The 17,623-nt window shown below is 38.0% G+C and overlaps 2 protein-coding genes across 3 annotated transcripts in view; one reads left to right on the top strand and one right to left on the bottom strand.

The window, feature by feature from the left end:
- Positions 1 to 5,054: 5,054 nt before the first annotated feature.
- Positions 5,055 to 17,226, top strand: SELENOP (selenoprotein P). 2 transcript variants are annotated; one of them, XM_010374394.2, is made up of 5 exons: positions 5,055 to 5,281; positions 8,743 to 8,958; positions 10,000 to 10,212; positions 12,332 to 12,449; positions 15,770 to 17,226. In XM_010374394.2, exons 2-5 carry the CDS (start codon positions 8,756 to 8,758, stop codon positions 16,379 to 16,381), a joined length of 1,146 nt encoding a protein of 381 aa, XP_010372696.2. In that variant the 5' UTR covers positions 5,055 to 5,281; positions 8,743 to 8,755; the 3' UTR covers positions 16,382 to 17,226. The 2 variants fall into 2 exon arrangements, with proteins under 2 accessions (XP_010372696.2, XP_030782620.1); XM_030926760.1 differs by having other exon boundaries at positions 15,770 to 16,363.
- CCDC152 (coiled-coil domain containing 152) overlaps positions 14,739 to 17,623 on the bottom strand; it is a 52,328-nt gene continuing 49,443 nt past the window's right edge. Inside the window, exon 9 of the mRNA XM_010374396.2 lies at positions 14,739 to 17,446. Coding sequence (XP_010372698.1) covers positions 17,324 to 17,446 — 123 coding nt within the window. The 3' untranslated portion in view covers positions 14,739 to 17,323. The remainder of the gene's footprint in view (positions 17,447 to 17,623) is intronic.

Below are 17,623 nucleotides of genomic sequence, written 5' to 3'. Positions count from 1 at the left end.
GGTTATTTTGCTCGTTAGTTGATGCATTTTCTTCCTAGCCTCGATGGTCTTTACATTTTGGCATGTTTTTGCAGTGGCTGGTACCGGTTGTTCCTTTCCATGTTTAGGGCTTCCTTCAGGGTCTCTTGTAAGGCAGGCCTGGTGGTGACAAAATCTCTAAGCATTTGCTTATCTCTAAAGGATTTTCTTTCTCCTTCACTGATGAAACTTAGTTTGGCTGGATATGAAATTCTGGGTTTAAAATTATTTTCTTTAAGAACGTTGAATATTGGCCCCCACTCTCTTCTGGCTTGTAGAGTTTCTGCCGAGAGATCTGCTGTTCGTCTGATGGGCTTCCCTTTGTGGGTAACCCGACCTTTCTCTCTGGCTGCCCTTAAGATTTTTTCCTTCATTTCAACTTTGGTGAATCTGGCAATTATGTGTCTTGGAGTTGCTCTTCTGGAGGAGTATCTTTGTGGTGTTCTCTGTATTTCCTGAATTTGAATGTTGGCCTGCCCTACTAGGTTGGGGAAGTTCTCCTGGATGATATCCTGAGGAGTGTTGTCCAACTTGGTTCCATTTTCCCCCTCACTTTCAGGCACCTCAATCAGACGTAGATTTGGTCTTTTTACATAATCCCATACTTCTTGCAGGCTTTGTTCATTTCTTTTTCTTCTTTTTTCTTTTGGTTTCTCTTCTCGCTTCATTTCATTCATTTGATCCTCAATCGCTGATACTCTTTCTTCCAGTTGATCGAGTCGGTTACTGAAGCTTGTGGATTTGTCACGTATTTCTCGTGTCATGGTTTTCATCTCTGTCATTTCGTTTATGACCTTCTCTGCATTAATTAGTCTAGCTATCAATTCTTCCGCTCTTTTTTCAAGATTTTTAGTTTCTTTGTGCTGGTACGTAATTCCTCCTTTAGCTCTGAGAAGTCTGATGGACTGAAGCCTTCTTCTCTCATCTCGTCAAAGTCGTTCTCTGACCAGCTTTTATCCGTTGCTGGCGATGGGTTGCACTCCTTTGCAGGGGGAGATGCGCTCTTATGTTTTGAATTTCCAGCTTTTCTGCCCTGCTTTTTCCCCATCTTTGTGGTTTTATCTGTCTCTGGTCTTTGATGATGGTGACGTACTGATGGGGTTTTGGTATAGGTGTCCTTCCGTTTTGATAGTTTTCCTTCTGACAGTCAGAACCCTCAGCTGTAGGTCTGTTGGAGATTGCTTGAGGTCCACTCCAGACCCTGTTTGCCTGGGTATCAGCAGCAGAGGTTGCAGAAGATAGAATATTGCTGAACAGCGAGTGTACCTGTCTGATTCTTACTTTGGAAGCTTCCTCTCAGGGGTGTACTCCACCCTGTGAGGTGTGGGGTGTCAGACTGCCCCTAGTGGGGGATGTCTCCCAGTTAGGCTACTCAGGGGTCAGGGACCCACTTGAGCAGGCAGTCTGTCCGTTCTCAGATCTCAACCTCCATGTTGGGAGATCCACTGCTGTCTTCAAATCTGTCAGACAGAGTCGTTTGCATCTGCAGAGGTTCTGCTGCTTTTTTGTTGTTTTTTAGCTGTGCCCTGTCCCCAGAGGTGGAGTCTACAGAGACAGGCAGGTTTCCTTGAGCTGCTCTGAGCTCCACCCAGTTCGAGCTTCCCAGCGGCTTTGTTTACCTACTTAAGCCTCAGCAATGGCGGGCACCCCTCCCCCAGCCTCGCTGCTGCCTTGCGGTTAGATCGCAGACTGCTGTGTTAGCAATGAGGGAGGCTCCGTGGGCGTGGGACCCTCCCGGCCAGGTGTGGGATATATTCTCCTGGTGTGCACATTTGCTTAAAGAGCAGTATTGGGGTGGGAGTTACCTGATTTTCCAGGTGTTGTGTGTCTCAGTTCCCCTGGCTAGGAAAACGGATTCGCTTCCCCCTTGCGCTTCCCAGGTGAGGCGATGCCTCGCCCTACTTCAGCTCTTGCTGGTCGGGCTGCAGCAGCTGACCAGCACCGATTGTCCAGCACTCCCTAGTGAGATGACCCCAGTACCTCAGTTGAAAATGCAGAAATCACCGGTCTTCTGTGTCGCTCGCGCTGGGAGTTGGAGACTGGAGCTGCTCCTATTCGGCCATCTTGCTCCGCCCCCCTACCATCTTTATTTATACCTGTGTTTTAAAAAAATTTTTTTTGTACCTCACCAGCCATTGTTAGTGTTAGCGTATTTTATGTGTGGCTCAAGACAATTCTTTCAATGTGGTCTAGGGATGCCAAAAGATTGGACACCCCTGGTCTAGGCATTGCTGTGGTCAGGTTTGCTGAGTATTCTGTAGGTGGAATGTAAAATCCAAGATAATGCCTGATGATCTTGCTGGAAAGTGCACCAACCTGAAACTGATCCTATCTCCATGCTTGGTTCAATGCTCCTGTCTTCATTTCCAAGTTTCCAACAGAATCTTGTGCTTACAGTCATCCTACAGGGGATCAAGCTTTACACTTTGCTTTTTCTGCTTGTCTCTCTACCCTATTAGATTTTGAGGTCCCTGAAAACAATAAATATCATTTTTTGTTTTTATTTTTAAATCTCTATAGTCCCAATATTTAGCATTGTGCCTAACATAAGCAGCCAACGAATGTTCATTTGCTTTGTTTGATTTAATATAAAATTTTGTATAATACCCAGTTGATGTTTGTTTGGAAATTCTGCTTTCTTGAAAATGATGACTGGTTCCAGGTTGCTCAGCACAGAAGAGACTGTTAGGAATGGATCAATTTCTTTCTTTCTTTCCTTCCTTCCTTCCTTCCTTCCTTCCTTCCTTCCTTCCTTCCTTCCTTCCTTCCTTCCTTCCTTCCTTCCTTCCTTCCTTTCTCTCTCTCTCTCTCTCTCTATCTCTCTCTCTCTCTCTCTCTCTCTCCCTCTCTCCCTCTCTCTTTCTTTCTTTCTTTCTGATGGAGTTTCTCTTGGCATGATCTCTGCTCACTGCAACCTCCGCTTCCCAGTTTCAAGGGATTCTCCTGCCTCGGGCTCCCAAGTAACTGGGATTACAGGTGCCTGCCATCATGCCTGGCTAATTTTTGTATTTTCAGTAGAGACAGGATTTCACCATGTTGGCCAGGCTGTTCTTGAACTCCTGACCTCAGGTGATCTGCCTGCCTTGGGCTACCAAAGTACTGGGATTACAGGTGTGAGCCACCGCTCCCGGCCCATTTCTTTATTATTATTATTATTATTGTTATTATCTTTTTTTAGAGACGTGGTCTTGCTCTGCCACGCAGGCTGAAGTTCAGTGGTGCAATTGATAGAAACAGGAGACAGCCAAATGCCACCCAGGTCATTGTGTACAAGGGGCTTGCCTAAAGATGCCCACAACCAACTGGGGGCCCCCCTGTGCACTGGGAGAATGGGGTGGAGCCACTGGGAATACTCGCCTTATGGAGTGGGGAGGAGCGCAGTTTCTTCAGCTGTTGTGTGGTGGCCTGGTATTCAATCTGTGAGGTGGAAGCCTGTTGGCAGGAACCTCCCATTTTTATTTTTTTTTGCTGAGAGTTTTCTTTTAATAAATTCCACTCTCCTTGCCTTCCAATGTGTCTGCATGCCTAATTTTTTCTGGTGGTGAGACAAGAACCTAGATTTTAGCTGAGCTAAGAAGCAAAAAATCCTGCTTCACAATCATAGCTCATTGCATCCTTGAACTCCTGGATACCAGTGATCCCATCTCAACATCCTGAGTAGCTAAGATTATAGGCATGAGACACCATGCCCTCTAAGAATAAATTCCTTTCAAACATCACAAGCTCCTCATCTTTTCCTTCTGCCACTTGAGGTTTTAGACATACACTGGTCTCAATACACACAATCCTTGGCACTTTCTTTTGAAACCACTGAACACTTGGATGAAATTCTTTTGGGTCAGGAGGTCCCTGCTAAGCCCACGTGTAATGAAAAGAGGACATAGTGAAACACCTGCTTTCTGGTTGCAGATAGATCAATATGACTACTAAAATTTGTCAAGGAAATGAACTACAGGGAGGAATATCTGCTTTGTACAAAGATTTTTTAATGATACTCTTTGAAAAAATGAGTATATATAAGTGCATTTTAACTGGATTCTCAAAGAGATCTGGGACCCCAAAAGGCAAATAACAACTGTTCAGGGCAAGTAAAGAAAACTTGGATTTCAAATGCTAACCTCCTAATTTGATATGAAGTTTCTTGAAAGGAAGGATAACATCTGAGTCTCTTTGTATTTCCGCACCTTGTACAACAGTATTCAGCATATAGTAACCAGTAGTAGGGGATTATTTGGAAAAAAATTAATTGATGACAAAAGCAAGGCTTACTCGAAAACCATTGCTATCTAGGAATGACATCATTTGACATTGTTCCTTACCTCACCTACAGTGAGCATGCCAACTTACAAGTGTTACCGGAAAGAATTTACCCCCTTCTGAAATAGTAGGAATTATCTATTTCATTTGTACATCTTGAAATTTCCACACTTTTTCCATGTCCAACTACTACCATTAATTTTTATTTTTATGGTACTTACATTTGTAAAGATTTTATATTCGATTCTCAAAAAATCCTGTGGGATGCATTGGTCTTCTAGGAAGTATGACTTCTGTGACAATAAAAATGAGGCCTGATATCCCTCAGATAGTAAGTCTATTTTTCTATTTCCTTAAATTGTAAAGAAAAGAGCAGTGGTCCTGTGAAATCCCGTATGAATTCAAGTTGTAAATGTAGAACACAATCGACGTAAGTCTGTAACAACAGGAGACCAGAGTAACTTGTAACAGCAGGTGACTTTTCTAACAAAGGTCACACAGTGTGGGCTAAGCTAGCACCTCATCACTGCAAAAGGAAGCAAAACAAAAGGAAAAAAAAAACTTTTTCTTTTTCTTTTTCTTTTTTTTTTTAAAGCAGCAACATAATTCGCTGGCTCAGCAAATGCTTTTCCCTATTACAGTTTGGGAAAGAACCAGACTTGGAGGCCTTGTTTACCCTTAGCCCTTCCTCCCGCCCCCGACTGTACCATTAAATCCTAGATACTGGGGTGACTGAAAAGGATAGGGAATAAATTAGTAATTGTCAAAATGTTTTCCCTATATTATGCATGACAGTACTTGCTACTTTCTTTTAAGTTGATAACAATCAGCTCAGGGGTTTGCTCTGGTTGCAAGGTCACTGCAAGAATGAACATTGAACTATGGACTATACCTGAGGGGTGAGGTAAACAACAGGACTATAAATATCAGAGTGTGCGGCTGTGGCTTTGTGGAGCTGCCCGAGTAAAGCAAAGAGGAAGGAAGCAGGCCCGCTGGAAGGGGTTGTGTAAGTAGGAACTTCGTGTTTTCTGACACTTTATTCTTTTAGAGTTTGATAAATATTTTTTTGAGTCTGATAAAATGTTTTTTCCCATAGAATAGATTGAAAAAACAGGTGGGTAGAGGAAATAAAAATAATAAAAGAGAAAAAGGATAAGAGTCTGAATTTGGGTGTGGTAGGTGAAGTTCCCAGTGGGCACATTTGACAGTTCTTGATTTCTGCCCTGTCTTCTGCACAGCTGAGAGCAGAGGAAGCGGGAAAAATCCAAACCTTTTATTCTATAATCTGTTGTGATGTTATGTAGGCAGTATTATGTGTTCAAATTTAAATATTTTCCACTGAAAGGCAGAATAAGAACAAACAGGGAAAAAACCCAGCCATTTGGATTTGAAGAGCAGACACTGAAATATGCTCATTCTAGTGTCTTAGAAATATCCAGGGATATTGTGAGCAGTTTCAGGAAAAAAAGTGGTGGTGGAGTGGGGTACAGCAGGTTCAGTCCACAGTGCAGAAGTGGTCACCGTTAAAGAAGCTAAAACCCATGTCACAATTAGGTGGTCTATGATTAAATGCAAAATTTTGTATTTTAAATGGTGAATGAGAGCATTCAGGTGAATTAGGGGCTTTCAGATGCTGGCCTAAAGTTCAGAGGTAGAGGACAGAGAAAGTTTGTGCATATCCTGCTTTTTAATGAGGAATTTAAAATAAATGTAGGCCTGTATGTGGCCATCAAATCTAAGTTCTGCAATTGAAAAGTGGTGACGTTAGTGAAATTTGCAACTACTTTTCAATTCTTACTGGATCAGCTTCCAGTAAATCCAATTGTGTTATTTATCTTCACTATTTTTGTATAGCTGTCTGACAACTATAATTATTAAAGGTTTATTGTGTAAGAAATAATTTTAAGAAAGCAAAATCGAGCAGCCTGTTGATTCTAATGACAGAAGAAATCCATAAGTGTGAACTCTAAGCTACAACTGTCTGCCAATGGGTTATTTTTTCATCAAAAACCTAAATGAGGGAAATAAGTGAAATAGTCTTTTCATTTATATTCACCATTCAGCTACTTGAAATACATGCTCTGGGCTGGGCACGGTGGCTCACGCCTGTAATTCCAGCAGTTTGGGAGGCCGAGGCAGGCAGATCACGAGGTCCGGAATTTGAGACCAGCCTGGCCCGTCTCTACGAAAAATATAAAAATTAGCCGGGTGTGGTGGCGGGCACCTGTAATCCCAGCTACTTGGGAGACTGAGGTAGGAGAACTGCTTGAACCTGGGAGGTGAAGGTTGCAGTGAGCTGAGATTGCACCATTGCACTCCAGCTTGGGTGACAGAGCAAGACTCTGTCTCAAAAAAAAAAAGGAAATATGTGCTCTGTGGCAAAGTGAAAAAATCAAATGCTGAATTTTTGTCAAGGTTCTATAACTACTGAATTTGTAGTCTAGGAAACAGAGAAAACCTAGCCATTCTATTAAGAAACAAAACAGCTTGAATTATTTTTATGTTCTCTTTGGCGTCTTAGTGCGTAAACAAAAATAGTTGGCGGCTATAGTTATTACAAGGTGATCTATCTAAAAACTCTCAATATATTGCAGTACCTAAGATGTCATGCTTTGGATTTGATGGAACTAGTTTTAATCCAGTCTCTCTTGTGACTGACTTACTCTCTGTGTGATCATAGACAAGCTACCTAAACTCTTAGCCATGGTTTTTTTCAACTGCAAAAGGGGATAACGGTCACATAATTGTCTTAAGGATTCACTGACATGATATATAAAAGTGCTTAGAGCCACCTGAATATAGTTGTATAAAAGTTAAATAAATGTTAGCTATAATAAGGATAATTGTATTATCATTGTAAATACCATTCTAGAGGAATTTTCTAGAAATAGTCCAAATATAACTTCTTCTTAAAATATTAGAATATTTTAAATGTTAGAATAAGTAGTTGGGGTGGCCTTAAATAAGCAAGTTAATTTGTCCTCTCTCTCTGCCTCCCTCTGACCTCACTCTCTTTGTCTAGTTTTTTTCTCTTCCTTTAGTCAAGTTCTTATCAAGGTATCATATACAGGTAGGAGTTTTGATGTGTTAAATAATGTGAAAGACAATCAGGGTTAAAAATTCTACCAGTGCATTAAAGCCCAGATCAATCTGATTTTAGCTTTTCTATTCTCCTCTTAATTCTGGGTTCACTCTAAGTAATTTACCATTAGCTCCCCACCTCCAAAGAAATGCATCTGCTTTTAAAAATCTCAAATCAGTGCTTGAAAATGTATTGCCCTCCCAGTTTTCAAATTTTGTCCTGATCTCTCCCCACAGACTCTTACATCAAAATGAGCCTGAATTACTTGTGAGGATTTTTCTTTGCTCCTCTCTGCTGAATGTGTTCCTTTTTCTTATCACCTGTCTACTGTTCACCTGTTTTTGAACCACTCTGTTTAGAGAGCTAGCCCTAGTTTTGAGGATATTTCTAGTCAGGTATTTAAAAACATTTTAACTTCGTTGCTCAGAGGAAGCATCTTTTTACCAAAGAAAGTGCTGTCTAGTCATAGGAATTTTCTAGTCATAGGAACTTTCCAATGAATAGGCTAATTGAGTGTGGATTTCAGTGAGTCTTATATGGTAGAGGGGGCAGTGATGTGCGATATTTCTACTTGGTTAGATACATAGAGTCAGACTTCAAGGAATAAGAGAAACAAAAGGGAGCCATACCCAAGAGATTTATAAATATAGAATGTTTGAACTTGAAGAGCTAAGGGCCCGACATGAGCCACATTCATGTTGGTATACTGTCTTCTCTGCCATCACCTTTCTTCCTTGGTTCTCTTTTTTTGCTGGCTCTTTTCATTTCTGTGCAGAATTCTCTATTTATCCCTTTTTTCTTCTTTTCTTTTTTCTTTCTTTCTTTTCTTTTTTTTGAGACTGCTCTGTTGCCCAGGCTGGAGTGCAGTAGCGCGATCACCGCTCACTGCAAGCTCCGCCTCCCGGGTTCACACCATTCTCCTGTCTCAGCCTCTGGGACTACAAGCGTCTGCCACCACGCCCGGCCAATTTTTTTTTTTTTTTTTTTTTTGTATTTTTTGTATTTTTAGTAGAGAAGGAGTTTCACCATGTTAGTCAGGAAGGTCTCGATCTCCTGACCGCATGATCCTCCCACCTCGTTCTCCCAAAGTGCTGGGATTACAGGCGCGAGCCACCGCGACCGGCCTATCCGTTTCTTCTTGGAGGATAGAAAGAACAGTCAGAACTTGGTGTGTCTCAAACAAAAGTCAGGTTGTGTTTGCAGAATGTTATGTAAGTCACAGACTTATTTATATAAGCCACAGTCTGAGCATACCTTTCTGGAGACAGAATTCATGGGCTAGGTATTTTTAGGAAGTGGAATTATGTCTGCAGGATTTATAGAAATTCATAGTTAGGACTGTGAAATTAACTATGAAGAAGAGTGACAGGTTTTCTCTTTTACAGGACAGCCCCAGCAATGTGGAGAAGTCTGGGGCTTGCCCTGGCTCTCTGTCTCCTTCCATCGGGAGGAACAGAGAGCCAGGACCAAAGCTCCTTCTGTAAGCAACCCCCAGCCTGGAGCATAAGAGATCAAGATCCAATGCTAGACTCCAATGGTTCAGTGACTGTGGTTGCTCTTCTTCAAGCCAGCTGATACCTGTGCATACTGCAGGCATCTAAGTAAGACAGTCTTTGTGTGGCTTAAAATACCTTAAGGGGAAGGCTATTAAATATACACATGCATATAGACATAAAAGTGTAAACAATGTATTTAAGTCACACTTTTGGAAAAACTATGTGTTTGCACAGACATATTAGAAGAGAGAAACTAGGATGATACAGACCAAAATGTTTACAGTGGGTTTCCCAGGGTTATGGACATTTTTTCTTCTTTTTGTGGACCTATATTTTATAACTTCCTACTAAATATGTATTACTTGTGTAATGAAAATGTTCTAAAATGTACTTCTGCAAATAGAACAGTTACTTCAATACAAGAAGCAGAGAAGACTTTTGTCAGAGTAGAAAGAACACTAGGCTTGCTATCAAAGGTTTTGGGTTATTTAACAAATAAATATCAAATATATTTGTTGAGTTGTTCACCAGATATTGATTGGGTGGAATTCTCCTTTCTGTCATCCAAAGGTATCTGTGCAGGATTGGTTCCAGGATTCCCCTCACACACCAAAATCCATGGAGCTCAAATCCCTTATATAAAATGGCATCTATAACCTATGCACATACTTTTCATATGCTTTAATTATCTCTAGATTACTTATAATACCTAGCAGAATGTAAATGCTATGTAAGTAATTTTTATACTGTATTGTTTAGTGAATAATGAATGACATTGAAAAAAGTCTACATGTTCACTACTATAGATGCAGCCATCTTTTTTTTTTCCAAACATTTTTTATCTGTGGTTGGTTGAATCCATTCTACCTATAAGATACATTTAAAATATATACACTTCATTGTGCTAATTTGAGAACTAAATGAGCCAATATTTGTGTAAGCATAAGGTTTTAATTAAGCACAAGTTTTAAGTAATTCTAAAAATTAAAGTTTTAAAATCTTTCACAATAATATAAATAGGTGCAGTATGGGTTAGTTAAACATAAGAAGGAGAGTTTCACATAGAAAATTAAGGAAGAGGGAGAAAACCACTAATCAAATCAAATGAGATTATTCATTTTATGTGTTTCTTCCCAAATATTTTAGATTGGAAGACCTGCGAGTAAAACTGGAGAAAGAAGGATATTCTAATATTTCTTATATTGTTGTTAATCATCAAGGAATATCTTCTCGATTGAAATATACACATCTTAAGAATAAGGTTTCAGAGCATATTCCTGTTTATCAACAAGAAGAAAATCAAACAGATGTCTGGACTCTTTTAAATGGAAGCAAAGATGACTTCCTCATATATGACAGGTTCGTACAGACAAACACATCCCAAATTTAAAAATAACTGTTTCACATCTATTTATTTACTTCCCATCACACATAATAATCTTCTTTACTGTTAAATACAATGCCATATTTCAGTCTTCATCTCATATAATTTCTCTTTAACATTTAGAAGTAAAAATAACTCCTTATTTTTGAAATACTCTCATTTAAAGAAATTTCTATGACACTATACCCTGCTGGTTTTCCCCACATCCCTCCTCTTCTTTCTCCTCCTCCACACTTCCTCCTCTTCCACCTCCTTATTTTCGTCCTATCACATTCTTCCTTGGTTTATTCTGTATGTGTTTGTGTTATTCAGGGCTGTATAGGTTTCCTTCTATTGACACTCTGCACATTTTACCTGAGCAATCTCATCTATCCCTTGATTACAATTACAACATATATTAGGATGATCCCATATATATATACAAAGCTGAAACACAATGACTGAACTCCAGACCAGTATATCTACTTCATAGATACATTCACAAACATCTTAAATTCAATTATTCAAATCTGTATTGATTATCTTCTCCTAAAACGTGCTTATACTTTCACCTTTGTGTGATTTTTATATACAACCTATTGGAGGCATGATGCAGCCAACCACTAGGGCATATAATCCTATAATTTTCAGACCCTGCACTCCCAGTCATCATCCACCATTTTGCAGGACGTCACAAAAACCATCATGTATGGCAAGCTTGCTGCCATCTACCCCTTCAGAAAACTGTGTGACAGGAATGTATTACTGATTCCTTCCATCACACTTCCCATCACGGGTCAATAATCAAATTCTATGGGTTCTTAATCTTGAGTATATTTATCTCATATCCATAATTATTATCTCAAGTTACTTCCCGGTGACCACTCTTTTAGATTTTTCCACTAATCTCTTCACTTGATTTCTTCTTCTTTTGTATTTAATAGTAAGTGATTTAAAATAATATATTTGCTTTTGTTTATTGTCAAATAGTTTATAAACTGTTTATTCACATTGTTTTTTGAAATGACTTTTATTTTTGAAATGACTTTTTAAAAAGTAAGGCATGTAAAAGATTTCACCATTCCAGGAGGAAAATACAGAAAATTGATTATCTCTGTAAATTGGCATTTTGGTTAAATTTAAAAAATGACCAATTTGTACATCCTGTACAATTCTAACCTAATTCTTTTGCAAATTAATAACTGTATCTTCTAATTAATTTTAATCTAAATAATTTTAAGGCTACATGCCTGAATTTCTGAACTGTAAAGTGAGTTATCATTTAAGCATGATCTGCCCAAATCTACTTTTGATTCTATGAATAAATAAAACATTTATATTTTGAGGGAATCTCAATTCATGCATTATGCCATTATAAACATTCTTAGTTGGTGCTTTGTTTTCTTTGACTCTCCGGAGTCTGGTGAGCCCCACTTAGTCTCATACTAAATTTTAAAAAATTCACATTTCATTCTTTTAGGCCTTTAAACTTCTAATTTTCAGGATAACCTAAAAGTATAACCTTTTGATAGTCACATAAAACCATATATACTAGGTAAAATGTGGGCAAGAAGAACATTTTAACCCCACCATTTCTGACAAGGCCACATGTTCTAATACTTTCATTGTGCTGAAATTTTCATTGCATTAGACACATTTTTAAATAAATGGGCTACTGGCCAAGGCTTGGAGATCTTTTTGTTATGTGATGATTTCTTGTTGTGTCAAATTTGTGCTGCCTTAGCAGTTATGACAAGCTCAAGTGATTTTCAGAGCCTAATTTATAAGTTAGTGGTTTGGGCACTGGTAGAATTTGTAAGTCAATCACAAAATTGTATTTGACCAAGTCACAATGATGACATTTTTGATATTATATAGTGACATATCTATAACTTCAAAATACTGGTATTAGACTAGTTGTAGTGTTGCTATGACCTGATGTGGTGTGCAGTGCCTGAGAGCTCATTTGTAGCTCTCACCCAAAGAAATTTAGTAAAGGCATGAAAGGGTCTTAGTTATAACCATTAAAGCTATAATACCTATCCCAGACTGTATTTGAGTAGGATCGTGATACAGAAAATATTATAATGACATTGCATTTGTCCTTTTTCTTAGATGTGGCCTTCTTGTATATCATCTTGGTTTGCCTTTTTCCTTCCTAACTTTCCCATATGTAGAAGAAGCCATTAAGATTGCTTACTGTGAAAAGAAATGTGGAAACTGCTCTCTCACGGTATTTTTCTGAATTATTTTTCTGGGGAGAAAAGAGGAAATCTTTTAAGAGATTATCATGAAACACTAACTTATTTAGATAATTCAATGCTTTTGCAGGCGTACTAAAATAAATAACAATAATTTTTATAATTAAACACATATCCTGTCATCTAACCTTTACTTTATTTATTTATTATTATTATTATTTTTGAGAGGGAGTCTCGCTCTGTCGTCCAGGCTGGAGTGCAGTGGCGTGATCTCGGCTCACTGCAAGCTCCGCCTCCTGGGTTCACGCCAACTCTCCTGCTTCAGTCTCCCGAGTAGCTGGGACTACAGGCGCCTGCCACTATAACCGGCTAATTTTTTGTATTTTTAGTAGAGATGGGGTTTCACCCTGTTAGCTAGGATGGTCTTGATCTCCAGACCTTGTGATACGCCCGCCTGAGCCTCCCAAAGTGCTGGGATTACAGGTGTGAGCCACCGTGCCCGGCCTAACCTCTACTTTAAAACATCTTTTGAAGATCGATGTTGATGCCTTTATCTAGAAGGGCTTTAGAAATTAAAAGTCAATGTATTGTATTTCAGTTACCACCAAATGACGTTGCATGAGCATAAGCGCTCAAAGAATTTAGTCAACACAAAAAAGCAACATTATTGTAGTATCCTGAACTTGTTAGCACAAGAACATAGCAGTAGCAAAGCTTGCCCACAGCATTACTTGGAATGGAACTGGGGCCAGAAACTAGTTAATTTATTGAAGATGCAAGACTATCACATTTTTCCTGAAGCCCTTCCACTGTCTGCCCATCTGCAGTTTGAGTTTACTTCCAAATGGAGTAAGTTTTCTACTCATTACTGATATTTATTTCCTAACAACCATGAAAATATTTCTTCCTTGTTATGAGAACTATATTTAAATCTTTTTTAAATATCAAAGACACTCAAAGAATTTGATTTGTATTAACTAGACTTGTTTTCCTTCATAACAAAAAGGAAAATAATTCTAAACAATGTTCCATTGATAGGTCAGATTGGGAAAATTTGAACTTAGGTTTAAAAACAATTCTCAATTTTATTTGTAAGTTGTATTTCCTTCAGATTTTCCCCAGCTCTAAAGAAAGCTGCCTCAAATTTTTAACAAATTTAATTAATTAATTAATTTAGTTGTTAAGGAGTACAAGTTACTTACTCTAGTTATGTAATTTTCACATTTTAACCTTTATAATGATCTTTTGAGGGTTATTTTACTACTTTTAAAGATGAGGAGACTGAGGTAATGGAAGAAAATACTAAGAGTAATGACAGAAAAGTACTAACTCAACCTGAACTAAGCCTTTAATAAATACTAACTATAATGATTCCTCATATTTTGAGATTATTTCTGTATTTCTCACTTGTGCAAATGCTTGATAGTTATAAATATGCCCAGTTATATTGAAAAAGTTAGTACAAGTTACCACAATATGCTTAAAATGTGTGAATCATCTGTAAATACGAATTACAGATTAGACACTATTATTATCTGATATGCCAAATCAAATTGGAGTTTTTCTATTTCATTGTCTCCTAGATACCACTGATTATATGACATATTATCTTACGTACTATTTAGGAAAAAAAATGCTGCTAATTTAATTAAAGTAGGATACAGTGAGAAAACACCACCAACAGTGTGGTACATTCTAATTTTAGAGATATTAAAATCTAAAGAAATAAGCATCACAGAATCAGTAAAATATAGTAATTCGTTTCTGAAATTAGACTACTGGCAGGGTGCGGTGGCCCACGCCTGTAATCCCAGCACTTTGGGAGGCCGAGGTGGACGAATCACGAGGTCAAGAGATCGAGACCATCCTGGCCAACATGGTGAAACCCCATCTCTTCTAAAAATACAAAAATTAGCTGGGCCTGGCGGCACATATCTGTAATCCCAGCTGCTTGGGAGGCTGAGGCAGGAGAATCGCTTGAACCGGGGAGGCGGAGGTTGCAGTGAGCCAAGGTAGTGCCACTGCATTCTAGCCTGGCGAAAGAGCGAGACTCTGTCTCTAAATAAATAAGCAAATAAAGAAATTATACTGCTACCATAGATATTTGTGTTTGTTTAAACCTTGAACACTTTGAACATTACACAGTATATTTTTAACATATATCAAATTGTTTATAACTTTGGAAGCAAACACTATTAGCTTCTAATGTAGAAGTAATTCAGAAATAACCAAATAAAATACCACTTAGTAGTTGTATGCTAAAATTTAATGGAATTTATTACCTTAAAAACATCAAAAGCATATCACTTAGTGAGTCTTTGGGTTTCTAAGTTGATTTTGTAATTTTATTTACAAATTAGTCTTAGGTTGAGATTTAATGTTACATTTCTATATCTATAGGCTTTGATTCTCTGATTGGTAGGTACCACAAAACAATAAAGACTTCTAGTAAATTAAAGAACTAGGATCATGCAGAGTGGATATTATGGTCAGTGGGAGTCAGGCAGTAATTTGCTATTTTCAGCTGACAGCCTTATGGTAGGGAGACATTAGCAAAGCTTTGGTGAAGTTCAGAACGTTTCCTGGCATAGGAAGAAGTATGAAAAACTAACACATTTGAGCAGAGTTTATTAGCATTTTTGAATTATCAGAGATAAATTAATATTAGATTACAGTATCATATAGTATTAGATGAGATGCACTGTTGACACAGGTACAGAAGTTTCCATATAGTTCAACTGCTTTTTTATTTTTTTTGTTTTTTTGAGATAAGGTCTGACTCTGTCACCCAGACTGGAGTGCAGTGGCACCATCTGATCTCACTGCAACCTCCACCTTGTGGGCTCAAACGATCCTCTCACCTCAGCCTCCAAAGTAGCTGGGACTACAGGCATGTGCCTCCACACCCAGCTAATTTATGTATATTTTGCAGAGACGCAGTCTCGCCATGTTGCCCAGGCTGGTCTCCGACTCCTGAGCTCAAGCAATCTGCCTGCCTTGGCCTCCCAAAGTGCTGGGATTACAGGCATGAGCCACCATGCTCGGCCCAGGTCAATTGAATTTAGGATTTGATATTAGATTGATTTTCCTGCAATCTAAGTTCCTTTTGCCAGTTTACTTCATTCGCTTCTGCAAATATAAGTACAGTGGTTTGGCTTTCTTTTTACGCCTTTCATAAAATGTCTAGGTGTTGAGACTAACATCAGACTCTTTCTCATTAATATAATACAAAGCGAGTTTGATTCTAATTAACTAGTTGGAATTTCACATACGTTAGCTCTACAAATCATTTTTCATGCATTATTCCTATATCTATAAACTTGTTAATAAGTGATTTATAAATTTGTTCCAGACTCTCAAAGATGAAGACTTTTGTAAAAGTATATCTTTGGCTACTGTGGATGAAACAGTTGAAGCTCCACAGCTCCATTACCATCATGAGCATCATCACAATCAGGGACATCAGCACCTTCGCAGCAGTGAGCTTTCAGAGAATCAGCAACCAGGAGCACCAGATGCTCCTACTCATCCTGCTCCTCCAGGCCTTCATCACCACCATAAGCACAAGGGTCAACATAGGCAGGGTCACTCAGAGAACTGAGATATGCTAGGAAGTGAAGGTTTACAACATCTACAAAAGAAGCTCTGACGAAAGAGATGTATAAATCAATTACTCTGTAAATTGCCCAAAGATTCAGAGTTGGCTCCTAGGAGCTGTTGCTGCCATTGTCGACATCTGATATTTGAAAAAACAGGGTCTGCAATCACCTGACAGTGTAAAGAAAACCTCCCATCTTTATGTAGCTGACAGGGACTTTGGGCAGAGGAGAACATAACTGAATCTTGTCAGTGACGTTTGCCTCCAGCTGCCTGACAAATAAGTCAGCAGCTTATACCCACAGAAGTCAGTACCAATTGACGTTGAAAGAATAAGGCAAAAAAGTGAGAATGATCTTCAAACTAAATATTTGAAATAGGACATACTCCCCAAATCAGTCTAGACACAATTTCATTTCCAGCACTTTTATAAACTACCAAATTACTAAACCAAAAATCAAAATTAGGTTTGTGCAAACATGAAGAAATCTACTGGATTGGCTTCCAGATTTTAAATTTTATGTCATAGAAATATTGACTCAAACCATATTTTTTATGATGGGGCAACTGAAAGGTGATTGCAGCTTTTGGTTAATATGTCTTTTTTTTTCTTTTTTCCAGTGTTCTATTTGCTTTAATGAGAATAGAAACGTAAACTATGACCTAGGGGTTTCTGTTGGATAGTTAGCAATTTAGAATGGAGGAAGAACAACAAAGACATGCTTTCCATTTTTTTCTTTACTTGTCTCTCAAAACAGTATTATCCTTGTCTTTTCAATCTTACACTTTTAACTCATAAGTGGATTTTGTATTTTAAGATCCAGAAATACTTAACACATGAATATTTTGCTAAAACAGCATATATAACTATATTTTAAATATCCATTTATCTTCTGTATATCTAAGACTCATATCCTGATTTTTACTATCACACATGAATAAAGCCTTTGTATCTTTCTTTCTTTAATGTTGTATCACACTCTTCTAAAATTTGAGTGGCTGTCTTAAAAGATATAAGAGGAAAGATAAAGAATATTGTCTATCTCTATATTGCTTAGTAAGTATTTCCATAGTCAATGATGGTTTAATAGGTAAACCAAACCCTATAAACCTGACCTCCTTTATGGTTAATACTGTTAAGCAAGAATGCAGTACACAATTGGATACAGTATGGATTTGTCCAAATAAATTCAATAAAAACCTTAAAGCTGACTTTTTTGTTATGTAGGCTGTATGTGTATATTGAAACTAGAAGTGAAACTTTCTATTGCTTTTAAATAAATATCAACTAATGAATTTACTGCTAAGCTCAAAACCGTCTACGCTTAAGGTGAGAATCTTTGCCAACAGAAAGGCGTTGCTCTAAATCGCGAATGGTATTACGAAGAATTGCAATCTCCTTGTTTTTTTCTTCTTGAAAATGTTGCAGTTTCTAAACAAAACAAAAAATTTGTTATTACAATTCAGAAATAATAAAATTTAGTACAAGGAACAATGAGATAACAATAAAGAAATATACTTCTGCTATAAATTGGTATTTTAAAAAACACCTTACATTGGTAATAAGAATTAGATGATTTTTATAGAAACATGCTTAGAAAGTTTTCTT

Source organism: Rhinopithecus roxellana, chromosome 3 (genome assembly GCF_007565055.1).
Source record: "Rhinopithecus roxellana isolate Shanxi Qingling chromosome 3, ASM756505v1, whole genome shotgun sequence".
Classification (NCBI taxonomy): domain Eukaryota; kingdom Metazoa; phylum Chordata; class Mammalia; order Primates; family Cercopithecidae; genus Rhinopithecus; species Rhinopithecus roxellana.
The sequence above is the reverse complement of the archived record's forward strand: the minus strand, read 5'-3'. Positions and strand labels throughout refer to the sequence as shown.